The following is a 22,095-nucleotide window of genomic DNA, read 5'->3' on the forward strand; positions in this document are numbered from 1 at the left end:
TTTTATTTTTATTCCTTTCTCTGCCAATTCATTTTACACTGTCAGAGCACAGACAAAACACAAGGAACTCACTGGTGAATATAAAAACATAAGACAAAATGACACAAATGGACGTTCATCTGCTTCTTTATTACTCTCCCAACGCCTACGGCAGCTGCACCAGAGCTCTAACTTCACACCTCCATTTCCCCTCAATCCTCACCCCTCTAGGACTCAAACTGCTGACGAATCACAGGGGCTCTCCTCCCGTGTCCCCCTGTCTTCTCCCCAGCCACCTCCCAGTACGCACAAAAACCGCATCAGTACCCCAGACCAAGACCCGGATAAAACCAAACCTTCAGATCCCCAATCCTCTAAGACAGAGCAGGCGCCAAGTGTCAACAGTGTTATCATGACGCCCAAACTGGCTCGTGCTGGGCCCAAGATCTTTGACAAGGTCCTTGCTTTTGAGGAACGAACGGCTAGTGTTGATCTGCCGGGAGGAGTCGGATCTGTATCAGGTTCTAGATTAGGACGAGCGGCTTCCCGCGACTCGGACGACAGCGGAAAGAAGACAGGAGGCCCCGGCAAACAGGACGACCGAATCCTGCAGAAGCGAGCGGCGTTCAAGCAACGAGCCTCTTCTTTAGAGGACAAGACGAGCTACTCCCAGAGGGTCCAGAGCTACCAGAGCAGGTTTGCCGAAGAGCTCCAAAGGATCAAGAAACTTGTGGGGAAACCAAGCTTGAAGAAGGCTTATTCCACTGAGCAGCTGTCGCAGAAAGAGAGGCTCGCCACGGGGAAGCTAGAGCCCATTCCTCCCCAAGTGGTTCAAAAGTTGGAGGCAAGGGAGCGAGCCCTGGAGGCCGGAAAGGCCGGGGAGGCAAGGGAGCGAGCCCTGGAGGCCGGAAAGGCCGGGGACGCCAGATTGCAGATTTCTCCACAGGCGCGCGACAAAGGCCCGGGGGACCAAAGTACCAACCCTGAACAGAGTAAGATGACACAGCCAGACTCACGGGGGATGCCGGTGGAGGCCTCGTCACACGGAAGCACAGAAAAAATCTCTGTTACCATGGAGACGGCACCAGTTCACCAGTTACCAGGGCAACCATTGCCAACAGCCACGAGAAAAAGCCTCAACAGGTTTGGATTTTTATTCATTTTTTTATCACGTTTCTTGTCTATTTTTCTTTGTAAGATTAGTGATTTGTCAACAAGTCTGGACACATGATATTCATTTTACACTACTCAAAATATATATAATATTCATACTTGTCAATATTACAGTTTTCTTGTCTTTGCACACAGGGAAACTCTACAAAACTCTGCGGGAGCTGACAAAGACGCACTGGTTACCACGTCACAGAAATCCTCATCTCCCATCAGAGATTTGAGAACAGATTCAAGGAGGGAGACTCGGACGGACAACAAAGCAGACCATAGAGCACCAAGCCCGACTGGGAAGAGAGCCTCCCCACTCACTGTGAGGGAACCAGGGTCCCAGTACCCACCCAAGCCCCCCCGGCTCGCCCCATCACCCACTCCCCCCATCAGCCCTCTCGTGAAGAGGAGGAAGGCGGAGGCCATGAGAGTGAACATCCCCACCATCCTGGTGGAGGACGAACCCATGGAGACAGAATGTGCTGCAGACAGGGGCAACGCGAGAAGCAAGACCAGAAGGAAAGAGGGGAACGTTCGCCAGAAAGGGCGTTCTGTTCAAGCCAGGTCTCCAGAGGAAGGTATTGTATGAGGGTTGTTGATAAGCGTCTTTGTAAAAAAATCTAAATTAAGTCGACACAAGCAGCAGCCACCACAGATGAATGTTGAAACCAAAGCATATGAATTGACGTGGTAGAGTAGCGCTTCAGCTCTATTAGCCGAAGTGAGTGCTTCCTAACCGACTAGATTCATTTAAGGGGTTATGAGATAATTAAACAATTAGGAAAGAGGAAAAACGTTTTGCTTAAATACACATTCAGGATAGTTGGGGTTAGTTTGGGTCGGTGTTATGTCTTTCATTTATGAAACCAGGAATCCGGCAGTGACACATAAACCTGACCTGTTGTTTCCAGGGGCCTCGTCCGATGACTCCGACCTGTCTGCTGACGAGGAGCCAGCTGAGGGCCCGAGGTTTCAGAGGACCCTTGTGGACACCCCGGCATCCAACGGCTCGGCGGTCACGCTTAAATGCCTCATCACCGGGAGTCCGCCTCCCACAGGTACAACTGACAATATGCTGTTCGGAATTGATTATTTTGGGGGTTTTTTTGTTGCTTGTTTGTGTTTTCATTTTTTTTTAGATAAGCAGCTCTTTTTCATCCTTTAATTCACTGTTTTCGTAGGAAGAAAATAAAAAGGCAGTGATTTGTGGCTTCATGCAGCAGAAAAGACATAATCCATCGTCTTTTTCAGTAGAACCAAAACGAATGAGCTTCATTCATTACTCATCTTTGTACGGTGGATTGTGCTTTATCTGCTTTTCTGTGGGAGGTTTTACTATGTTTGCCATCTGTGAGTGTGTCTCTGCCTCCTCAGTGACATGGAGGAAGAATAATGTGGCGATACGGAGCGACGCGTTCCATGTGGTTAAGGCTGACGGGGAGAAGCACAGCCTGGCGGTGAAGCAGATGAGGCCGAACAACGCGGGGTCGTACTGCGTCACAGCCGTCAACGCGGCGGGCAGAGCGTCCTGCAGCGCCGCGCTCTACATCCAATCAGGTGAGCCGAGGCCAGAGATGGAAGGATATCCCAACACCTGCAGGGATTGGCTTTGTTCGATCTGCTGCTACAGCGACGCATTCGCAAGGATGCGACGCGAATTTAAATGAAGACGGACACGTTGAGGCACACGGAGACGATGCTCTCCTTGAAATACATGTTGACTCACACACACACACACACACACACACAAACTGGCTTTAATCCACTGCCAGCCCTCCTCCGCCTGACATTCTGTCTTAATGGCTACAAAGGCCTGCTGGAGCTCAGCATCCCGACGGGGCTTCTTGCAGCGACAGTTGCCATGGCATCCCATTAATTCTTAAAAGGCACTGAGCCCCCCCCCCCCCCCCTTCGGTGCGGATTCACAATGCAGACCTGCCCCGTCACACACACAAAGGTCTCCCGAGTCTTAAAAGCAGGCACGGCATTCGGAATGAGGTGTAAACAAAATAAATACTCCTCCTGGAAGAGGTTCCTGTTCTAAAGGGGCCTGCGCTGGTGTTTGTGTTGAAAAGCTCGTAGCGCTCCCAGAGTGTTAAATCAGCTCATGTAAATGCAACCTGCGCTTCCCCGGCTTTGTCAACAAATGTGAGCGTACGCTCTGGTGCCGACTCACCAGCAGCACCAGGGCCTGCGTTTCCATATTAGGCCAGCGGAGTCTTCGCTTGCAGGCGTATTTTTAGCCGCCCTCTTGTTCTCCCGGGTAATTGCAGTCTGCTTTATGTCCCTGTGTGAGATTAATCAGGCAGTTTTTCAGCTCTTGAGATTTCATGCTACAGAGTTGCCACAATGTGCTGGGAGATTACGCTGGTTGAGCTGGGAACAGAGTAGATCTTTGGCAGGAAGAGAATGACGGAAGGATGTCAGACCTCAATATGGTGAAAGAGATCATCAGTTCCCAGCTGTTTATTCATTGAAGAGCATCACCATCCTCTGTGGATTCTGCTCAAAAAAGAAAATTCAAAACTTTATTCGATATTTAACTTTTCAGATGCTATTGTGTGATCCTCGGGATGTCAGGAATGCTGGAGACTATTGACATAAACGTGACGGGAGGCAGAGAGAGAATAGAGGATGAGACTGAAAAGGAAGGTTAGTTGACTGTGCGGCAGCAGTTGTGTAAGAGTTGGCAGGTCTGTGTAAATACTTATCCTCTGGTGCACAGACGCCGCTCAGAGATGTGACTCTAGGTAGGTTATTTTGACATTTTTCCCTTTTTAATGCCAGCGTGATGACAATCCATCAGAATACCTTCCTACCGAAGACAAATAATCCGGCATCTTTGTGTTTTTCGGTTTTGTTCTTCATGTTTTATTGCTTGAAGTCAGTTCTCGTATCTTTTATCTGCGCATGTGGACAAACCTGTCTTCGACGTCTTCCACCTGCAGCTTAAAGCAGATGAGCCAGTTTCCTTTCTTTTTTTGGACTTTTGATTTAGTTCAACAGCAGTACTCGTTGTTTGCCGGAGGACATGACTTAATTCTCTTCCCCGGATGGATATTATTCATTCTGTTATCTGCCAGATGTCTGAGTTTCAGGTTTGACAGAGAAAATGAGAAGCGGGGAGAAAAAGAAAGCGACAAGGCAGCGAGAGAACGAGCAGAGCAGTCTAAAGAGGTCTTTTATTTCTCCATCCAGTGAATTCATTCTGACTTTAGTGGAAGCTGCCACGGGTCCAGACAGTGTCTGCTCGGGAACTCCATGGGAATAAGCGAATGATTGGGTCAGGGATTAAGGGATTAATACATTATCTGTGCAGTTAGTCACTTCAGAGAGGTCCCTACGCTCTCTGTGCGTATATGTGGGTGCACATGGCCCACTCATCTCTAACTCTGCACTCTATGTTGCCAACTGCTCATCTTGGCAAAGATAATCTTCTCCAGAAAAGCAAGCAAAGACTGTAAACATCAGAGCCCTGACAGATTGTTCCAGGTTTATCGAGCCGCCCTGTTGCCATGTTAAGCATATTTCAAAGAGATTTGTACTTAATTACACAAATTAAGTAGCGAGCAAATCAGAGTTCATTTTTTCATGAACCCCAGTAAAGGTGAATTAGATGATGTTTGCTTTAAAGTCTGTTATATGTACGTCCAACGTCACTCTCCCGTTCTTGCAGAGTCAACCCACATGCAGTGTGGGAAACAAGTCGGGGCCTCGGAAGTCAGAAGTCCGACGCAGCCAGACGAGGAGGATCTGAGCCCTCAGGAGGAGGCAATGGAGCTCCGGCACTCAACTGCTCCGAGTAAAAGAGTCCACTTCAAAGAAACGCCCTCATTTCAGGTAGGAGAGCCTCCGATGCCACATCTAGATCTGTTTTTACACAGCTGATCTTTAGGACTGACGATCAACATTAAGGATCAATACGTCCCCCAACATTGTGAGGAGGAGGAGGAGGAGGAGGAGGAGGACTTAAAGAAATCATGGAAACTGTATTTTTCTTCATTATTTCTTTTCATTATCGATCATTCTTTAGATTGTTAATTGTTTTGTCTGTAAAATTGTGAAGAATGAATAATTCCCATTGCTTGAGGTGCCCTCATGAATTAGCTTGTTTTGTGCGACCATCAATCCAAACCCAAAGATAATCAATTTACTAACTTCAGGGGGAAAAAGGCAGAAACTTCGCTGTGAGAGAGACCGGCGACGACACCAGTGAAATGAGAATCAGCTCAGGTCAGAGGTCAGACACGGGGCTTCACGTCTGCAAGATCGTCAACGAGTACGGATCCGAGCAAGCGGAGTGCAGAGTGGAGGTCACAGGTGAATAATGAAGAATTGAATCTGTCGTGAGAAATATCGTGTAATATTTCATCGCTGCTAATCTTTCTGTTGGTTTTTTTTCTTTTTAAATCAGCGTCTGCAGCACAAGCGGCACTGAAGATCACCCGGGAGGTAAAAGGTGTGGCGGTGAAGGCCGGAGAGTCGGCCATGTTCGAGTGTCACATGACCGGACCTCCAGACGTCGATGTGGACTGGCTCTCAAATGGGAAGCTGATCCAGCCGGCGCTGCTCAACTGCAAAATGCACTTTGATGGCAAGAGGTGGGTTCATGTCTTCTATGAGTTCTTTTCTGCTTTACTTCATTCGTTTTCTTTGATTACTATTATCATTTTGTAAAGGCTGTCTTGTTTTGTCTTACAGATGCCGTCTGCTGCTTAATTCAGTTCACGAGGATGACAGTGGAACATACACTTGCAAGCTTAGCACTGCCAAAGGTGAACTACAAACACTGGTATTCAAGAGAAGTTGGAAAACACACATTCATATCAGTTTATATCTCTGCCGAAGAGGTTGTGGTTGTGTTTCTTTGTTGTGATGCTTCGTCTTTTCGTTTAAAAAAACTCAAAAACATGTCAACAGATTTCAATGAAACATGGGGGAAAGGATCAAGTACAGATCTGAAAATTGCCACACAAAAACGTGTTGCTGAAGAACGTGTCATTGCATTTACAGAGGAGTTGACCTCGAACGCAAGCCTGAGCGTCGCCCCGTCCAAGGAGCCTCTGTACACCCGTAAGCTGGACATCCTGGAGGTAATCGAAGGCCGCACTGCCCGCTTTGACTGTAAGGTGAGCGGATCCCCTCCTCCTCGAGTCACGTGGATGCATTTTGGTAAGAATCCCCCAGTGTTGTGTCTGATATTCGAAGAACGTGGTGTTCGGTGCACGTGTCCGATTTAGTTTCACGCTGACGTTCTTTCAGAGGCGAGAGTGGAGGAGAGTGATGATGTTCGCCCCCTTCAAGAGGGGGGTCGTCACTCACTTGTCATCGCCCACGTGAGCAGCGACACCGAAGGCTTCTACACAGCAGTCGCTCAAAACATTCACGGAAAGTCCGAATGCACCGCTGAGCTCTACATGCAAGAACCTCGAGCTGCCATCTCTTCTCACATGTATGAGAAGCAACTCGTACATTGAATGAATGAACTCAAAATTAATTTTGTCATTTTAAAAGCGGAACAAATACAACGAAGCCGTCAGTGTAAAAGTCAGAGGAGACATTTTTGTTTGCAAGGGCAAAGAAAAATGCTTCAGGAGGAGATGTATCTTTCTAACGGAGTGAAGGCGCATGACACACATTCAATGAACCCATCAGTCTTTCAGTGTACGTGCTCGGATTTTTCGTTCCTTCCTTCAGGGCCAAGCTGGAGAAGATGCCATCGATCCCCGAGGAGCCTGAGGTTCTGGAGAGTGAGGTGGAGAAGAGGACCATGCCGGACTTTGTCCAGCCTCTGGCTGACGTGGAGGTGATTGACGGCAAAGAGGTGCTGCTGAAATGCAAAGTGGCGGGCCTGCCCTACCCAACCATGGCCTGGTACCACAACGGCAAGCGCATCGAGAGCAGCGACGAGCGCAAGACGACCCAGCGTAAGCAAAGGGCCGAGCAACAAGCAAAGCATTTTGGGATCGAATGACGGTAAATAAGAAAGTTGTGCGTCTGTTCTTCAGACAGGGATGTCCACAGCATGGCCATTCGGAGCGCTTGTCACGCTCACGGGGGCGTCTACAAGGCCGTCGTCTCCAATAAACTGGGCAAAGCAACCTGCTATGCACATCTATACGTCACAGGTACAGGTGGAGAGGCTTAATGTTTGATGCCATAGCTGAGAGATGCAATATTTCCCATTTGATACGTATATCTTTGTGTATTTATTTGGAAACAGATATCGTTCCTGACCCCCCTGATGGTCCTCCAGTGATCGAGGCCATCACAGGGAAAACTATAAGCCTCAGCTGGAAGCGACCAAAGAGGCTTGACTCTTCATTTGGTAGGTTCCTTTGGCTTCTATTTTGAGAAAGAATTTTGAGATTATTTTAAGCCCCTTTTGGATTTTTTATATCAGCACAGATTTGAAAACAAAACAAAATCCTTTTCTCTCTGAATCTTAAGCACCTCACTGTGTGTTTGATTGCCATCCAGATTGCGTCACTAAACACCGTGTGTGTCTGCGTGTGTGTGCGCAGATGCCGGCTCCTTGCTATATGTGGTCCAGCAGCAGCCTCTGGGCTCGATCCAGTGGTCTGTCGCGGCGTCCAACCTGAGGGAGACCAAGCACACCGCCGCCTCCCTGTCCAAAGGAGTCCGCTACGCCTTCAGAATCCTGACGTCCACCGGGAAGACACTGAGCAAACCATCACCCTCCACTGACCTGGTCCAGCTGCTGGACAGAGGTAAAAGAGCCGAGGTAGGCTTTGATATGTTTTGTGTTTTCAAAGAGACGATGTTCAGTTGATATATCTGTTACCCCTGTAGGACCCTATTCAAGGAAAGCACCAGTCATTTTGGACAAACCTGACATTGTGTATGTCGTTGAGAACCAACCTGCGAGCGTCACCATCACGCTGAACCACGTGCACGCAGTTGTCACCTGGAAAAGGTCAGTTCCTCCATCTTGTGGCACAGTGTGAGGTTTTATTTTGGGGTTCAAAAATAGTCCACGCAGTAATACCCTCGTCTGCAATGTCAAACAGGAAGCTTATTTTAAACAGAAACCAAAGAACAGAAGAGGTTGATATCATGCCTTTGTCTTACCCAGGAGGGGGGCGGTGTTGGTCCACCGACTGGGGATGTATGAGATGAGCATGCCAGATGACGACCAACACACCCTGAAGCTGCAGAGAGTCAGGAGCTCGGACGTCGGTCAGCTCGTGGTCACGGCCAGCAACCAGTTTGGCAGCGACCTCTGCACGCCTCAGCTGGCAATGGCGGGTCGGTTTAGTTGAGGCAGTACACCACATGATAAATTTAGCATTTCAGCTTGAATCCAAAGAACTTACTACTTACTCCTGGCAGTGGTTAATGCCAACGAAGAGGAGCTGTGTGTAATTTCATTTGAGCTGCAGCTATTTTTTAAGTAAAGGACCATGAATGTAGTAGAGCTTCGCCAAAAATGACTTTCCTTTTTACTCAGCCATGATTTAAATGTGAGATTTTTCTCATCTTTTTTTTTTTTTTCTTCTTCTTCTTCCGTAGTGCCGCCCAAGTTTGAAACCATCATGGAGGATGTGGATGTGCACATTGGGGAGACGTCCCGTCTGGCTGTGGTGGTTGAAGGGAAACCAGAACCAGATATTCTCTGGTATAAGGTACACTTGTCCTGATATCAGATGAAGAGGAGTTCAAGTGATGCAGCACAACAGCCATAGAAACGTGACATTGAAAATAGCAGAATTGCGAGTGTAATCCAAGACCGTATTCACCATACTAACCGTGTTCGATTGGTCTGTTGCAGGACGATGCGCTGCTCTCTGAGAGCAGCCACTTCACATTTGTGTACGACGACCCCGAGTATTCCCTTGTTGTCCTCAACGCCTGCCCCGAACACTCCGGTGTGTACACCTGCACTGCGAAGAACCTGGCCGACTCCAACTCCTGCAAAGCTGAACTCACAGTTCACACAGGTCTGCAGTCCAACAATACTGTCTGCACAAACCCGAGTAATCATGATTATAATCCTATGAGATTCAAAGATATGAGGAGGCAGCATCTTTTCATGATCATTTCTCAATCGGTTTTGTTTGGAGAATTAAAGGCCTGTTCCAAAAATGGTTTACCGACAGGCTTTTCCTCGATTTGCTTTTGATCTTTACCATTTAGTCTGGATTATAGCCGTTTGCCGGTGCCAAACAAACAATATACACTGGTTGTTGTTGAAAATTGCACCTCTAAATCTACACCATATGGGAAGGGACCACCTGATGAAACCATCTGTCACTATGCTGGCACACGTGTCCAGCCAAACACGCATAAAAATGCCTGCGTTGTTGCTCCCTGCAGAGCGAAAGGAAGCAGCAGAGCCAATGGAGGACGAAGGAACCATTCTGAGGAAGATGAGGCGTTTGACGGATTACTACGACATCCACAAGGAGCTGGGGAGGTGAGTGTGTGTGTGTGTGTGTGTGTGTGTGTGTGTGTGTGTGTGTGTGTGTGTGTGTGTGTGTGTGTCTGACCGCACACTCATGCCGTCTCGCGTCCCATCACACACAGCGAGTACATCGGCGTTCAGAAAAACAAAAAGTCAATTATACAACGGCCATGCCTCTTTGTCTCTCCATTCTCCTGTAGCAATGCTGCATCTTGCAAAGAATAATTTATTATTTAAATGTGGGGGGAAAGGTCAACACTATCAGTGATTCATGACTTGAATCTTCTCCAGGAGTATTCTGTGGACTCCACAACATCAATGTGAGGTCATGTCTCTATTTAAATACCTTTAGAGACATTTTTATTCTTCAGGTTTAAAGCTCCTAAAAGCCTTCAGTTGACATTTTGAGCTGATGTTGTTTTGTCAGACGTACTGTTCACAAAGGTCAAAATATGCTGTTATAGCTATATTTAGATTTGTGCCCTGTAACGAGGGCTCCAGCTCGTATTATAAATATTCCTTTCCTATCATTTGTTTCTGTCTTGTCTGGTGTGAAATTAAAGAATTAATCAGGAGTTTGTTATTGGACGGTGGCGCTGCATTTTCATTTTTCTTTTACTGTGCTGTTAAATAGGACATGAAGTATTTGTTTGGTGTTAAACTGCAAATGTGTCCGCTGTTTGATTCAGGGGCGCCTTCTCCTATGTGAAGAGGGTGATTCAGAAAAAGGGAAAGGCCGAGTTCGCCGCCAAGTTCATTTCTGCGGGAGGAAAGAGGAAAGCATTGGCCCTCGGAGAGATGGACCTGCTGTCTGAGCTGGACAACGAGAGGATTCTCTATTTCCACGATGCCTTTGAGAAGAAGAGTGCGGTGGTGCTCATCACAGAGCTGTATCCCTTTCAGCGCAATCGCATTATCTATGATGGGGAAATACTCTGCTTTAATATGTTGATTGTATCTGTATTGTCCAACGACAGAACAGGTTGTTTTTTTTTAATCTCTTGTTGCTTCGATGTTCCTATCTTTAAGTCAAAAAGGCCCTTTCCTGCAGTACTGTTTCAAATTGCATTCATCCTAATGTCTTCTGCGCTCCCCTGGAGGCATGAATACAGCGCAGCACATCTTTTTCTCTCCGACTCACTGCCGATGAGTGGAATTGGCAAGAGATAGGATGTGTGGGAGTTTTGCTCATTTATAATTCATTTCTCATGCACCTACCCCTTGGACTGTGCGGTCAAGCCACAGCTCTGGGGGGGGTTTTGTTTCCCCCTTAACTATTGTGTGAAGATGTCACGAGGAGTTGCTGGAAAGAATGGCCAAAAAAACAACAGTCAAGGAACTGGAGGTGTGTGTTCCTCCGCTGCCTGCACTGCGCTATCGTTATGTAACATGGCCGTGAAGTTCACTCCCCGCTGTTTCCTCTGCAGATCCGCTGGAGCGTTCAGCAGCTTTTGGAAGGTCTTCGTTATCTTCACCAAAAAAGCATTGCCCACCTTGACGTGAAGGTATCTGTCCACTCCACCTCTGCCGCCGCATCATCTTCATCACATTCTTTTATCACAACCTAACATTGTTTTTGTTGGGGTACTCTTCCCCCCCCCCTCTAGCCAGAAAACATTTTAATGGCGAGTCCTGGGAGCGACCTGATCCGCATTTGTGACTTTGGTAACGCCGCGAAATTGGAGACTTCTGAGGCGCACTACTGCAAATACGGCACGCCGGAATACGTTGCACCAGAGATTGTTAACCAAACTCCCGTCTCGACAGCAACAGACATATGGTGAGCCACCTGTTCTCCAGCGTGACCACACAATGCAGGCACTACCTTGTGATCTGCAGCAGAGTCAAATCTTTTGTGTTCCACATGTCATTCGTCTGTCCTGCTCTCCCACAGGCCCGCTGGTGTCGTCACGTACCTCTGGTATGTTCTATGGATTTGTTGTCATTTGTTTTTACTTTGTGTGGTTTCAACAGAACAGAACAAGCACAGATATCTCTCTTTGTTTTGTTTTAGCCTGACTGGCGTGTCCCCTTTTGCTGGTGAGAATGACCGAGCGACAGCCTTAAACATCCGTGACTACAACGTGGCGTTTGAGGAGAGCATGTTCGCCGACCTCTGCAAAGAAGCGAAGGGATTTGTCATCAAGCTTTTGGTGGCGGACCGACTGTAAGCATCTTGATGGCTTTATCTTTTACCATAAACATATGTAAAGATATATCATTTTCCTTCCGCATTGTCTAAACGGTAGCATGCTCCTTCCTCATTTCTCATCTTCTAGGAGGCCCAGTGCCGTCGAGTGCCTTCGTCATCCTTGGTTCAAGGTGAGTTATCTGTAAAAAAAATACTTCACATATAAAAAGAAAATGTATAAAAGAAAAAACTCAGTAAAAACCTTCAGAATATAGAGAATATAGAGAAACTGGAAAGTTTGGTGTATGTAAGTGAATGCTGACTCCTCTCCTTTCGTCTTGCAGTCGCCAACGAACAAGAGCATCAGCACAGCTATGCTGAAGCAAGTTTTGTCGAGAAGGCGATGGCAGGTAAGCTACTGAACATTATTTTATGTGGAAATGAAAGCGGGACTAGACATAGTCCATAGGCCTGACTTATACCTCTAAACGTGGCAGGATATCGTCTATTCCCACCACTATCTGTTTCAGTCTGAAAGGTTCAGTTTTAACTTTGCAGATAAAGTAGGAGCAGTAAACTCACTCATGTTGTCTATTTTCTTTTCTTTTTTCAGCGTTCCCTTATCAACTACAAATCCAAGATGGTGATGCGGTCGATCCCAGAGCTTTTGAACGAGTCATCGAAACACGTCTCCATTGCTGTGGCCCGGCATTTGAAAGAAGGCTCCCCACCACCCTCCTCTTCCTCTGACTCCGATGCAGATGTAGATGAGCTTCCCTTCATTCCTATGCCGCTGTCCATGGTCTTTTCTGGTTCCAGGGTCTCCCTTAACGAGATCCCGGGGGACGAAGACGTCACTGCATGGCCGAGTGTTGCTGCTGATGGGACAAGGAAAAAGGACAACATGGAGACGGCAGGTACGAGAGGAGGGGCTCATAAAGGCGTGAAGAATGAAGAGGAAACCCAAGTTGAGGAGAAAATGGAAAAGGCAAAACAAGCCCCCGTTAAAAAAGAAACAAGTGTCGAAACTCTGACAAAAGCCAGGAGGGCTACGATGAGGAGAGGCAGCTCTGCTGATTCAGCACTGCTTCTCCACATTGACCCAGAAGAGGGAAACGCAAACAAAGATTCAGAAGAAAGTAACAAGAGCCTGAAAAAGGCTGTTTCTATGGAACTACCCAATCGCAGCCCGAGCCCCGGGGCGGCGAAGTTAAGCCAGGAGGATTATGCCCTCAAGCTGGAACTGATGAGGCAGCGGCTGCTCAGGGGAGGAAACGCGGACAAAAAGATGAGCGGCCTGCGAGGGCCGTTGTTTGAAACACTCGGCATGGAAGACGAGAGGCGGACTGGGTCTCTTGATCGGAACTTGAGGAGATCTAGAGCGGGGCCATCAACTCTCGCCAGAGCAGCGTCTTCAGAGAACCCAGGAGAGGACGCGCCAACGACCAACGTTTTTTGTAAAAGCGCCTCCTTCACTCAGGGGGATTCTGAGCCCATGCCCCTGCACCGCAGGTTTGGAGCCCCCTTAGAGATCCCATCGGTGGGCAATGGTAGCATAGAAGGAAAAAAGTTCCAGGAGGCGACCTCAATGTCGGCAATCACAGAACAAACGTCTGCCTCGCCTACAAAGAAGACTTCCTTTATACTCCCAACACCAGGAAGGTTGGACCAACAGCAAACACGGACCAATGTGAAAGAACGTGATGATATGCAAAGTGTGAACGAGAAGAACATGGATGGTATAACAGAGAAAAGGATCAAAACCAAGTTAGAAAAGCCAGATCAAGTAGAATCTGACTCTAGATCACCCTCTGTTATTACGCCTATAATTGTAATAGAGGATGATGAAGAAAAAGAGAAGAAAGAAAATCTAGAGTTACGTATTTATGAAAAGGATATGAAGGGAGATAAAACGCAAAACAGCAAACCCTGCTCTGCATATGCAAGTGTCATCCATGCAGTTTCGAGCACAACAAATTACACAAGGTCCACAGAAATCCCCACTTTGCCTGAGCATCCAGCAGTGTTTGCCAAAGTAGCGGCTGCTGATCGATCTCCTGGTTCTGCTTCCACCTCGTCAAACCCCGATCCTGCTGGCGTCCCCCGCCAGCCCGTGCTCAGAACAGACATCCGAGACATCGACTCGGAGGAGGTTTTCGAAGCCAGGTTTAAGAAGCGGGAGTCGTCTTTGACTCGTGGCCTCCGGAAACTGACCGGAAACAAGTCGGAGGAGAAATCCCCCGTGCTAAACCGGAAGGGGGGCGAGGGGGGCGAGGGGGGTGAGGAGGTTTACAGGCCGGGGCCAAGGGGGGCGCCTCTTGAAATAGTTTCTAAAGGACTACAGGAGAAATCCAAATCTGTTCAAGATTTAAGAGAAGAAGAGAAAGAAACGGGCCTCAGCCTGATTGGGAGGTTTTCCTTGCGGGCCAAGAGGTCCACATCCGTTGATAAGAAAGGTGAGAAGCCAAAGGAGGAAAAGCATCAGGATGTGCAGGAAACTGCTGTAAACAAGAGGGTTTCATGGGCTATCGGTCGCAGTAAGTCCCTGGATACAAAGGAGCTGAGCAGTGCAGGAGCACAGAGGCAGGTGGACGAGAGAGAACAAAGAAAAGCTGAGGAGTCATCGGTTTCGGCGATGAGGCGCAAGTTTGAGTCCAAAGTGGCAGGAATCTCTGCCAAAATAAAGACCCAGTCCGAGGAGGGGAAGGGCCGAGACGCCGGGGGAAGTCAGAAAGAGCTGGCACAGAAGGATTTGAAGAAAGTCACAGATTCCCCAGTCCTGGCAATGCGACACAAGTTCGAGAACAAAGTGGCAGGAATTACCTCGACGATCCGCAGTCAGTCTGAGGAGAGAAAAGAGGGTGAAGAGGGGAAGAGGACGCCCCTGTTTACCCGCCATCGTCATTCCCAATCTGAGGGCCGAGGACTCAAAGGAATGGGCATCCCCGAGAATCAGCTCGCGAAACAGACCGGCGCTGCTGCATCCAAGGAATCGATTGACTCCGCCTCCAGCATCCATTCCGGAAAAGCCTCGGAGACTGACAGGCGATCCCGGTGGGACAGGTGGGGTTTGACGAGGGGCAAGAAAGACAAAACCCCCTCTCAGTCTGATCTGCCCTCCTCCGTCCCCAAAGAGGAGGGCTTGTCAAAAAGCCAGCAGTTCATCCGCTCTGCCTCGGATTTTGCCCCCGTGTTCCACATCAAGCTGAAAGACCACATCTTACTGGAGGGGGAGTCGGTCACTCTCAGCTGCCTTCCAGCTGGAAGTCCACATCCAGAGATCACATGGGCGATGGGTATGGTACTTAAACCCCCTCAGAATATTTCTGCCTCGTGGTTTTATCCAGAAAGTGCCGCTCAGTTCCTACATTTGTTGTGCGTTCCAGATCGGAAGCCGCTGGAGGTGGACGACCGGATCAACCTGATGTCTCATCCAGATGGCAGGCAGCTTCTTATGATCATGAAATCCAGCCGGAGGGACGCTGGAGTTTATGAATGCGTAGCTACCAACCCCATAGCGACCATCACCACCTCCTGCACACTGACCATAGCTTGTAAGTAGCTTATTCAGCCCGTAGCTCTCCAGGAAGTGTTGATCTTAATGTTGTTATTGTACAGAATGGGGGGGGGGGGGGGGCAATGGGAGTTGGGAATTATTCATTAACTTAGTGCGAGATCTCTTCGAGGCACAGCTGCTCCTTCGCCTTTCATGGACACACACTAATTGTCCTCATGATGGGATGTATTTTCCATCATTTAGTTTTAATTGCAGGTGGAATGGATGTTGATACAGTTTAAATGAATGTTAATGTCAAGAGATTAACTTTTACAGTAGATTGGCTTCATGGATTTTCGGCTTTTCTCATATTCATCATGTAATGGGAACAAATGATGCTTCCGGGGATTTAGTAATCGTCTGCAGCAGGTCATTATTTAAGACTCCAGTCATGCCTTTGCGCTAATGGCGCGTAAAGAAAACAGCAGTGCTGCTTAAAAATGCAACGACAGCAATGAGCCTTTTGAGGTTTCAGTGGAAAATACATTCCTCAGACGTCGGGTGCAATCGATTTCATTTGAACGTGTAGTATTTCTAATCTCAACCGCTGATGTTGTTTGTCTCCCCTTGATCATCTCTTGCTGTGAGAGAAATACTTCAGACAGCTCATCTCGCCTGATGCAGCCGGTGCACAGGCTGAATGGGGAAATACATTTTGAAATTACAGGACGCCGCCGTTTGTGTCAAGTTTGGTTTGGTGTTACCGCAAAACACACACCATCGTCTGGATCGTGTGTTTCATTTTTTTTATCCTGCGCTCGAGAAAATGAACATCTTGTCGTTGGTGTCTTGAACCTCAACGTGATTTAAAGTGACATTTCAATCGACTGAGTCAGTGATTGCTGTAACATTTTGCAATGTGGAGCGCTTGAAATAAAGCAGCTTTTAAAGCCTGTGAAGGACGCAATTCAATCCTGCTTACGCAGTAGTAAAACCACGTTACAGTGAAACCACCCACATACACACACTTTAAACCACATGCACATGAAAATCCTTGAGACTAAAAAAACCCACTTGAATACCTTACATTTTAAAACCCAGGGTGGGTTTTCTGACCGCATGTCTACTCGTATTCAGCACTCGCATCTGCCCAGTATAACTGTGTAACTCATGTGTGTCTGCATGCCTGTGCACACTCATCTAATTTGTTCTTTTTCAGGTGTCCCAAAGCGGCCGGGGACCCCTGAAGTCCCCCAGACGTACAACAACACAGCCCTGGTGCTCTGGAAGCCAGCGGACACCAAGTCTCCGTGCAGCTACAGCCTGGAAAGAAAAGCAGAAGGCGAGTCCCCTCTCGACTGGTTTTTATTCATCTATCATTGAGCAACATTCAGCTCATCCAAATGAAGATCGAGTGAAATGCTTCACTGTTAATTGGTTTGTAGGTAGTTTCGATGGTTTTAAAACTACATTCCCTTTGCTGGTAGCAGTGTTTGAAAAGCTTTGACGATGTTTGGCTTTGTAACATATGTGGAGAACGCCCGGGGATATGAGTCTCAATACCCAGCGACACAACCTAGACGGAGTCATCCCTGGAGGGAATAGTGACTGCACCGGTGCTGCTGCCACAGCTTTTTCTCATTTAACATGATGAATCATCACTGTCTTATAATGTGGTGGGAGAAACACACAAACCTGGAGCAGCAGACTCCGACTTCTTGCTCTGATTGATTTCCTTCTGGCTGTTATTGCCTTGTCGTCTCGTTCCAAATGTATTGTTTGCCTGGCAGCATTGGTTCAGGTGCTCACACAATCATTTGTCACTTCCTAATTTACATTTGGCTCCAGGTCTCTTTCACCGAACATAAGAAATGTTTGTTTCTGCATCACATTTTGCAAGCTTTCGTCTTCATCCATGTGCATGTCCACATTGTCCATCAGTTTGACAACCCCGCCCTCTGGTGGTCAATACGTGAACTACAACAAGAACAAAACAAGATTCGTTTCTGACTTTTACTTGTTGACACTTGTCTTTCTTCTCTTCATAATTCCATTGACAACACATGTACATCCAATATGCATACTTCAACATTTACAAATACAGCATTCGGTTGCCTCATTTATCCCTCTATGCTCTATCCTTAAAGATCCCTTATGGATTGTCCCTCTGTGCTGCAGGTGATTCGAACTGGCTGACTGTAGCCACTGGAGTTGTGGACTGCTACTACAATGTCACAGACCTGCCACCAGGTGGCACTTTTAGGTTCAGAGTGGCCTGTATCAACAAGGCAGGACAGGGACCGCACAGCAACTGTTCTGCTCCAGTCAGCTTGGACTCAACAGGTATAGTTGTTCGTGCTGGACTGGGTCGCTGACGGCTTCAATCACAACATGGTGGATGAAGGCAGTAACCTTTTTAAAGGTTGTGTTTCTATTTTCTCAGCTGGAGGAGCTTCACCTGCCGTGGCCGTCGTAAAGACAGTCCCAGCACCACCTGAACCAGTTGCCCCCTCCTCAGTGACAAAGCCAGTCCAGAACAACGCTCCCAGGACAGCTGTCTCCACCGTCACCTCTCCAAAATATGCAGCCACCCCTGCTGCTTCACCTCTTCCACCCTCTCTGCCCTCCGGCCCCGCGTCAAACCCCCAACTGCCATCTACAGGTGCAACCACCAAAGACGCTCTAAAAATAAGCTCCTCTCATCCCTCTTCACCCGCAGTCAAAGCACCTCCACCCTTTGTCCTCCCCAAACCCCAGAGTCCAGTAAACGTGGTGTCTCCCATGACCCAGAACCCTCCAATGTCCCCGCCATCGGCGCCAATCAAACCAGCGGTGGCCTCTGTGCCCACATACGTCCCCACCACCACCGTCGCCGCTCGTGTGACGCCGACTCCTGTCGCCTTTTCCCCACAAGTGCTCCAGTCCTCCAGCCTGAGCCCTATTGGTGACGGGGTCAGTACCCCCACCAGAGGCACCCCATCAGGACGCGCTACGCCCTCCACTGCTCTACGACAGGGGGTTCCACAGAAACCCTACACCTTCCTGGATGAGAAAGCCAGGTGAGACAGAAGGGCTGCTGAAGTTAATTCATCCTGCTTTTTATACACTGCTTTATTGGACAATTGTATGGGTTTTGTGTGACTTGCCACATTTAAATTGAGCTTAAATATCTGTACAAACATTTGGCTTTTAGGGGCTTCAGTTAGAAAATATTTTACCATAAAAAGATGATAGAAATCTGATGTATAGATGTAAGAATGATGTATAACTCACATTGATATGATTGTAAGAAAGAAATATAAGTGACTTATATTGGATGACTGGATGTAACTGTCTCGGCAAGATGAATCTTCTCCATCGCCTACGTTTGTTACATTAGGTTCATATGTTCCTTTTTGTTTTGTGCCAGGGGTCGTTTCGGAGTCGTCAGAGAGTGCCGCGAGAACACGACGGGCAAAATCTACATGGCCAAGATCATTTGCTACAACCAGGAGAACAAGCAGGAGGTCCTGAAGGAGTACGAGATCCTGAAATCCCTTCGCAGTGAAAAGGTCATGGCTCTGCACGAAGCCTACGTCACGCCGCACTACTTGGTGCTGGTGGCGGAGTACTGCGACGGCAAAGAGCTGCTGCACAGCCTCATAGACAGGTAGGAGGACGGAGACGTGAGAGACACAAACTCACGCGGAGTTACAGAGCAGGGGGCCGGAGACGAGGCCTTTCCTTCTTTAGTCGATTTGAGTTCAGGCTAAATGTATTTTAATTAAATGGTGAAACCATCGATTTAATTCAGGGGTTCAGAAACACTACACTGATGATTTTTTATTGATTTAAAGTTGAATATTTATGTTTCATTTTTATATTAATGGATACAAGTTGTGAGTATACATGCATATAAAAAGGCAGAGTCGATGGTGATACCGTCTAATAACCTCTTTTCGCTCTCGTCAGGTTCCGTTACTCCGAGGACGACGTGGTGGGTTACCTGGTCCAGATCCTCCAGGGGGTCGAGTACCTGCACCACCGCCGCGTCCTCCACCTGGACCTGAAGCCCGACAACATCATGGTGACCAACCTCAACGCCGTCAAGATCGTGGACTTTGGAAGCGCCCAGAGCTTCAACCCCCTCAGCCTCAAACTCTGGGACTCCGGAGCAGGAACACTGGAGTACATGGGTGAGGACGAGAACGTCTTCTGACTTCTCTGAAGTTCAGATATAAGTCTCTGACTCCGACATGTCAAGCTTTTTATGCTACTGTTTGTGCAAAGAATGTATTTCTAAATTCTCATCCTCTTGACAAAAGCTCCTGAGATGGTAAAAGGTGAAGTGGTTGGTCCTCCTTCGGATATTTGGACTGTTGGCGTTGTCGCCTACATCCTGTGAGTGAGACATCGCATACATTTGAAGCGTTCCCAAAAAACAGGCTTATTAGTTAACACTAAAGACAAGAAAATACTGTTCCCTTGATGTGTGTTTCAATGTGTCAAAAGCTCAATCCCTTGTTAAAGTAGGCGCCACATTTTAATTACATTTTGGAACTCTCCTGCTCAACTTCGTTTTTCCTCTCTTTCCATCCAGGCTCAGTGGTCGACTGCCCTTTGAAGATGAAGACCCTCTGCAAGTCCAATCCAAAATCCTGACGGCGAAGTTTGACCCGACGAAGCTTCACCCAAACGTGTCCCAAAGTGCCTCCGCCTTTCTCAAGAAGATGCTGAGCAGTTACCCATGGTGAGAGTCAGCAAAGTCCGATTCTACACTTCCTGTAATGCAGAATATGAAATGTTACGTTGTGTGTATTTCTCTGTGTCTTCCCAGGGCCCGTCCGACTACGCGGGACTGCTTCACACAAGCCTGGCTGCAGGACTCCTACCTTATGAAGCTGAGGAGACAGACTCTCACCTTCACCTCCGGCCGACTGAAGGAGTTCCTGGTGGAACAGCAATGCCGTCGCTCGGAGGCCGCCACCAAGCACACGGTGCTGCTGCGCACCTACCAGAGCTCGCCAGCGACCGTTCCCAGCCCCAAGTGAGACGGCGGTGAAAATGCAGCGCCGCAACGCTTTGCAGGGTCCGATTCTGCCAAATCGAAGCTGCATGAGAAACGTCCGCCTGACCGGTGGGGCACAGGTCGAGGCTCAGGGGACGGGCAGACAGCTGGGTAGAGCGTGAGTCCACGTGTTATTTTGGGAGACGTCAACACGTTCAACACTGAAGGGATTCTGAGACGAAACTAAAGAGACGACCGCCGTGACACGTTTGTTGAATTGAAGAACTGCTCAGAAACAGTTCATTCTTTGTGAGGACACGGGATGTTCTTTTGATTTTCTTTGATTGCGCCATTTCTCGGTCACCTTGTGAATTCTGAAAGTGCACATTTGCTATTTGGTTTAGATAAACATAGGTCTGCACGATCAGCCTGGAACATGAGAATCATTAGCTTTCTTTTTTTCCCTGCCTTGTTTGTGTCACTAAATTTATTAGTAAACAACTCGTGTGAATGTACCATGATTTAAGCTGCTAATTTATTTTTGAATTTAATTACACATTTTAAAACTCAAAACCAAAAATATTATTTTCTTCTTGAAATTGTTTACTTTTTACATGTTAATTTATTTGCATGTGTGTGTGTGTGTGTGTGTGTGCGAAAGCATTTTTGAATCACTTTTTGAATTCTGATCGATGCAACAAAAAAAGGATAAAAATAAGGAGTGTCTTTGCGATTGGTTTTAGGGTGAGCTCGGAATTTTTGGTTCAACTTCTTGGTCTGTGGTTGAAACTGAGCTCTGTAATAAATTATGAAAAGCAGTCTGTAATGTAGATTTTACATTTTACGTGGACGAGTCATCCGTTGGTAAATTGCTGTGGTTTCTCAGTATTGCCCATCGGTTGGTCAGGTTGCTTCAATCATGATCGCCCAGTCAGTGCCTAAATCGGATTGATATCCAAAATACTTCTCTTGTAAATGTGTCTCCAGTGGTAATAATTCACAATTGACATGACAAAGGTTTGACTCTGAACAAAGCAAACGTTTGACTGCAATATTTGGACTTTAGATTCTTACATACATGCATACATACAGTACACGCAGTCCTTGTAACAATAGAACGTCTTGTGTATTGCTCTATCACAGTGTTCCTTTTTGTATGAATTTGGACGTTTGGAGATTTATAAATGTACCAATTTGCGGTGTTTATATGTGGGAGGTGAAGATGTTTTTATGAGAAGGTATGGAATAAACTATTGATACAATTGGGGAAAAGTTACTTGTTTTGAGCTTTGTGGAATGCAACATTGGGTTTCCAAATGAACCCTTGAGTACTTCGATGGGATTATATTTATACTTTTATAAGTTTGCTGCTATAAAAATACATTTATACACTTGAACACCATGGAGCTTGCAAAGTAAAAGGTAAACTTGCAACAATAATATTTATATTTAGTGGCAGTACAGTATAAGGTTGTGCAATATGACAACATTTACTGTGGTACAATATAAATGTGTCTACCATTAGACATTTTGCAATTTAATGTCTGAACAAGAAAGACAAAGTTGCAAATCAATAAGCAGCACTGCTTTCTGGTTGTATTGCATGTTTTATGATTGTTACCTTACAATGATATAGGATTATATTCATATATACAGATAACTAAAATGCATGAGTCAATGCAAAACCAAAAAATGTGAAAAAGTAGATTTTTGCTTATCCTTCCTGCATTTAACAATAAGCTTTTTCTGCACAGAAACACTACAATAATGGCAAAGGAAGGAAAACATCACACTTCTATGATCAAATATGACGTATGAAGGCAAAATATTTACACAAAACCTCTATTTGACAAACTATGACATGCAAACTACACTAAAACAACTGTGTATTCTCAAGCAGTCAGACTTTAAACCCT

General features: G+C 47.0%; 1 protein-coding gene across 2 annotated transcripts; it reads left to right on the top strand.

Annotated features, from left to right (window-relative positions):
* The first annotated feature begins 213 nt into the window (after nucleotides 1-213).
* LOC306797186 (striated muscle preferentially expressed protein kinase-like) lies at nucleotides 214-21,455 on the top strand. 2 transcript variants are annotated; one of them, XM_079296417.1, is made up of 37 exons: nucleotides 214-1,122; nucleotides 1,288-1,718; nucleotides 2,052-2,198; nucleotides 2,515-2,697; nucleotides 4,817-4,980; nucleotides 5,304-5,460; nucleotides 5,555-5,741; nucleotides 5,842-5,915; nucleotides 6,154-6,312; nucleotides 6,403-6,592; nucleotides 6,838-7,067; nucleotides 7,149-7,268; nucleotides 7,364-7,468; nucleotides 7,665-7,871; nucleotides 7,954-8,077; nucleotides 8,237-8,409; nucleotides 8,674-8,786; nucleotides 8,933-9,101; nucleotides 9,478-9,577; nucleotides 10,255-10,455; nucleotides 10,853-10,910; nucleotides 10,993-11,070; nucleotides 11,173-11,345; nucleotides 11,460-11,486; nucleotides 11,580-11,732; nucleotides 11,845-11,887; nucleotides 12,041-12,106; nucleotides 12,310-14,992; nucleotides 15,083-15,250; nucleotides 16,412-16,534; nucleotides 17,371-17,535; nucleotides 17,636-18,251; nucleotides 18,602-18,841; nucleotides 19,144-19,367; nucleotides 19,497-19,572; nucleotides 19,772-19,921; nucleotides 20,009-21,455. In XM_079296417.1, exons 1-37 carry the CDS (start codon nucleotides 392-394, stop codon nucleotides 20,220-20,222), a joined length of 9,222 nt encoding a protein of 3,073 aa, XP_079152543.1. In that variant the 5' UTR covers nucleotides 214-391; the 3' UTR covers nucleotides 20,223-21,455. The 2 variants fall into 2 exon arrangements, with proteins under 2 accessions (XP_079152543.1, XP_079152542.1); XM_079296416.1 differs by having other exon boundaries at nucleotides 278-1,122; nucleotides 17,615-18,251.
* Nucleotides 21,456-22,095: the final 640 nt, after the last annotated feature.

Source organism: Melanostigma gelatinosum, assembly GCF_949748355.1.
Source record: "Melanostigma gelatinosum genome assembly, chromosome: 24".
Lineage (NCBI taxonomy): Eukaryota > Metazoa > Chordata > Actinopteri > Perciformes > Zoarcidae > Melanostigma > Melanostigma gelatinosum.

What these genes read in the sequence shown, in the direction of transcription:
- LOC306797186 (XM_079296416.1), top strand. Translation starts at nt 392, where the DNA reads ATGACGCCCAAACTGGCTCGTGCTGGGCCCAAGATCTTTGACAAGGTC. An exon ending in GTGGTGCTCATCACAGAGCT is followed by an intron (nt 10,456 to 10,852) that starts GTATCCCTTTCA and finishes TATTGTGTGAAG; the next exon opens with ATGTCACGAGGAGTTGCTGG. An exon ending in AGGAACACTGGAGTACATGG is followed by an intron (nt 19,368 to 19,496) that starts GTGAGGACGAGA and finishes TCTTGACAAAAG; the next exon opens with CTCCTGAGATGGTAAAAGGT.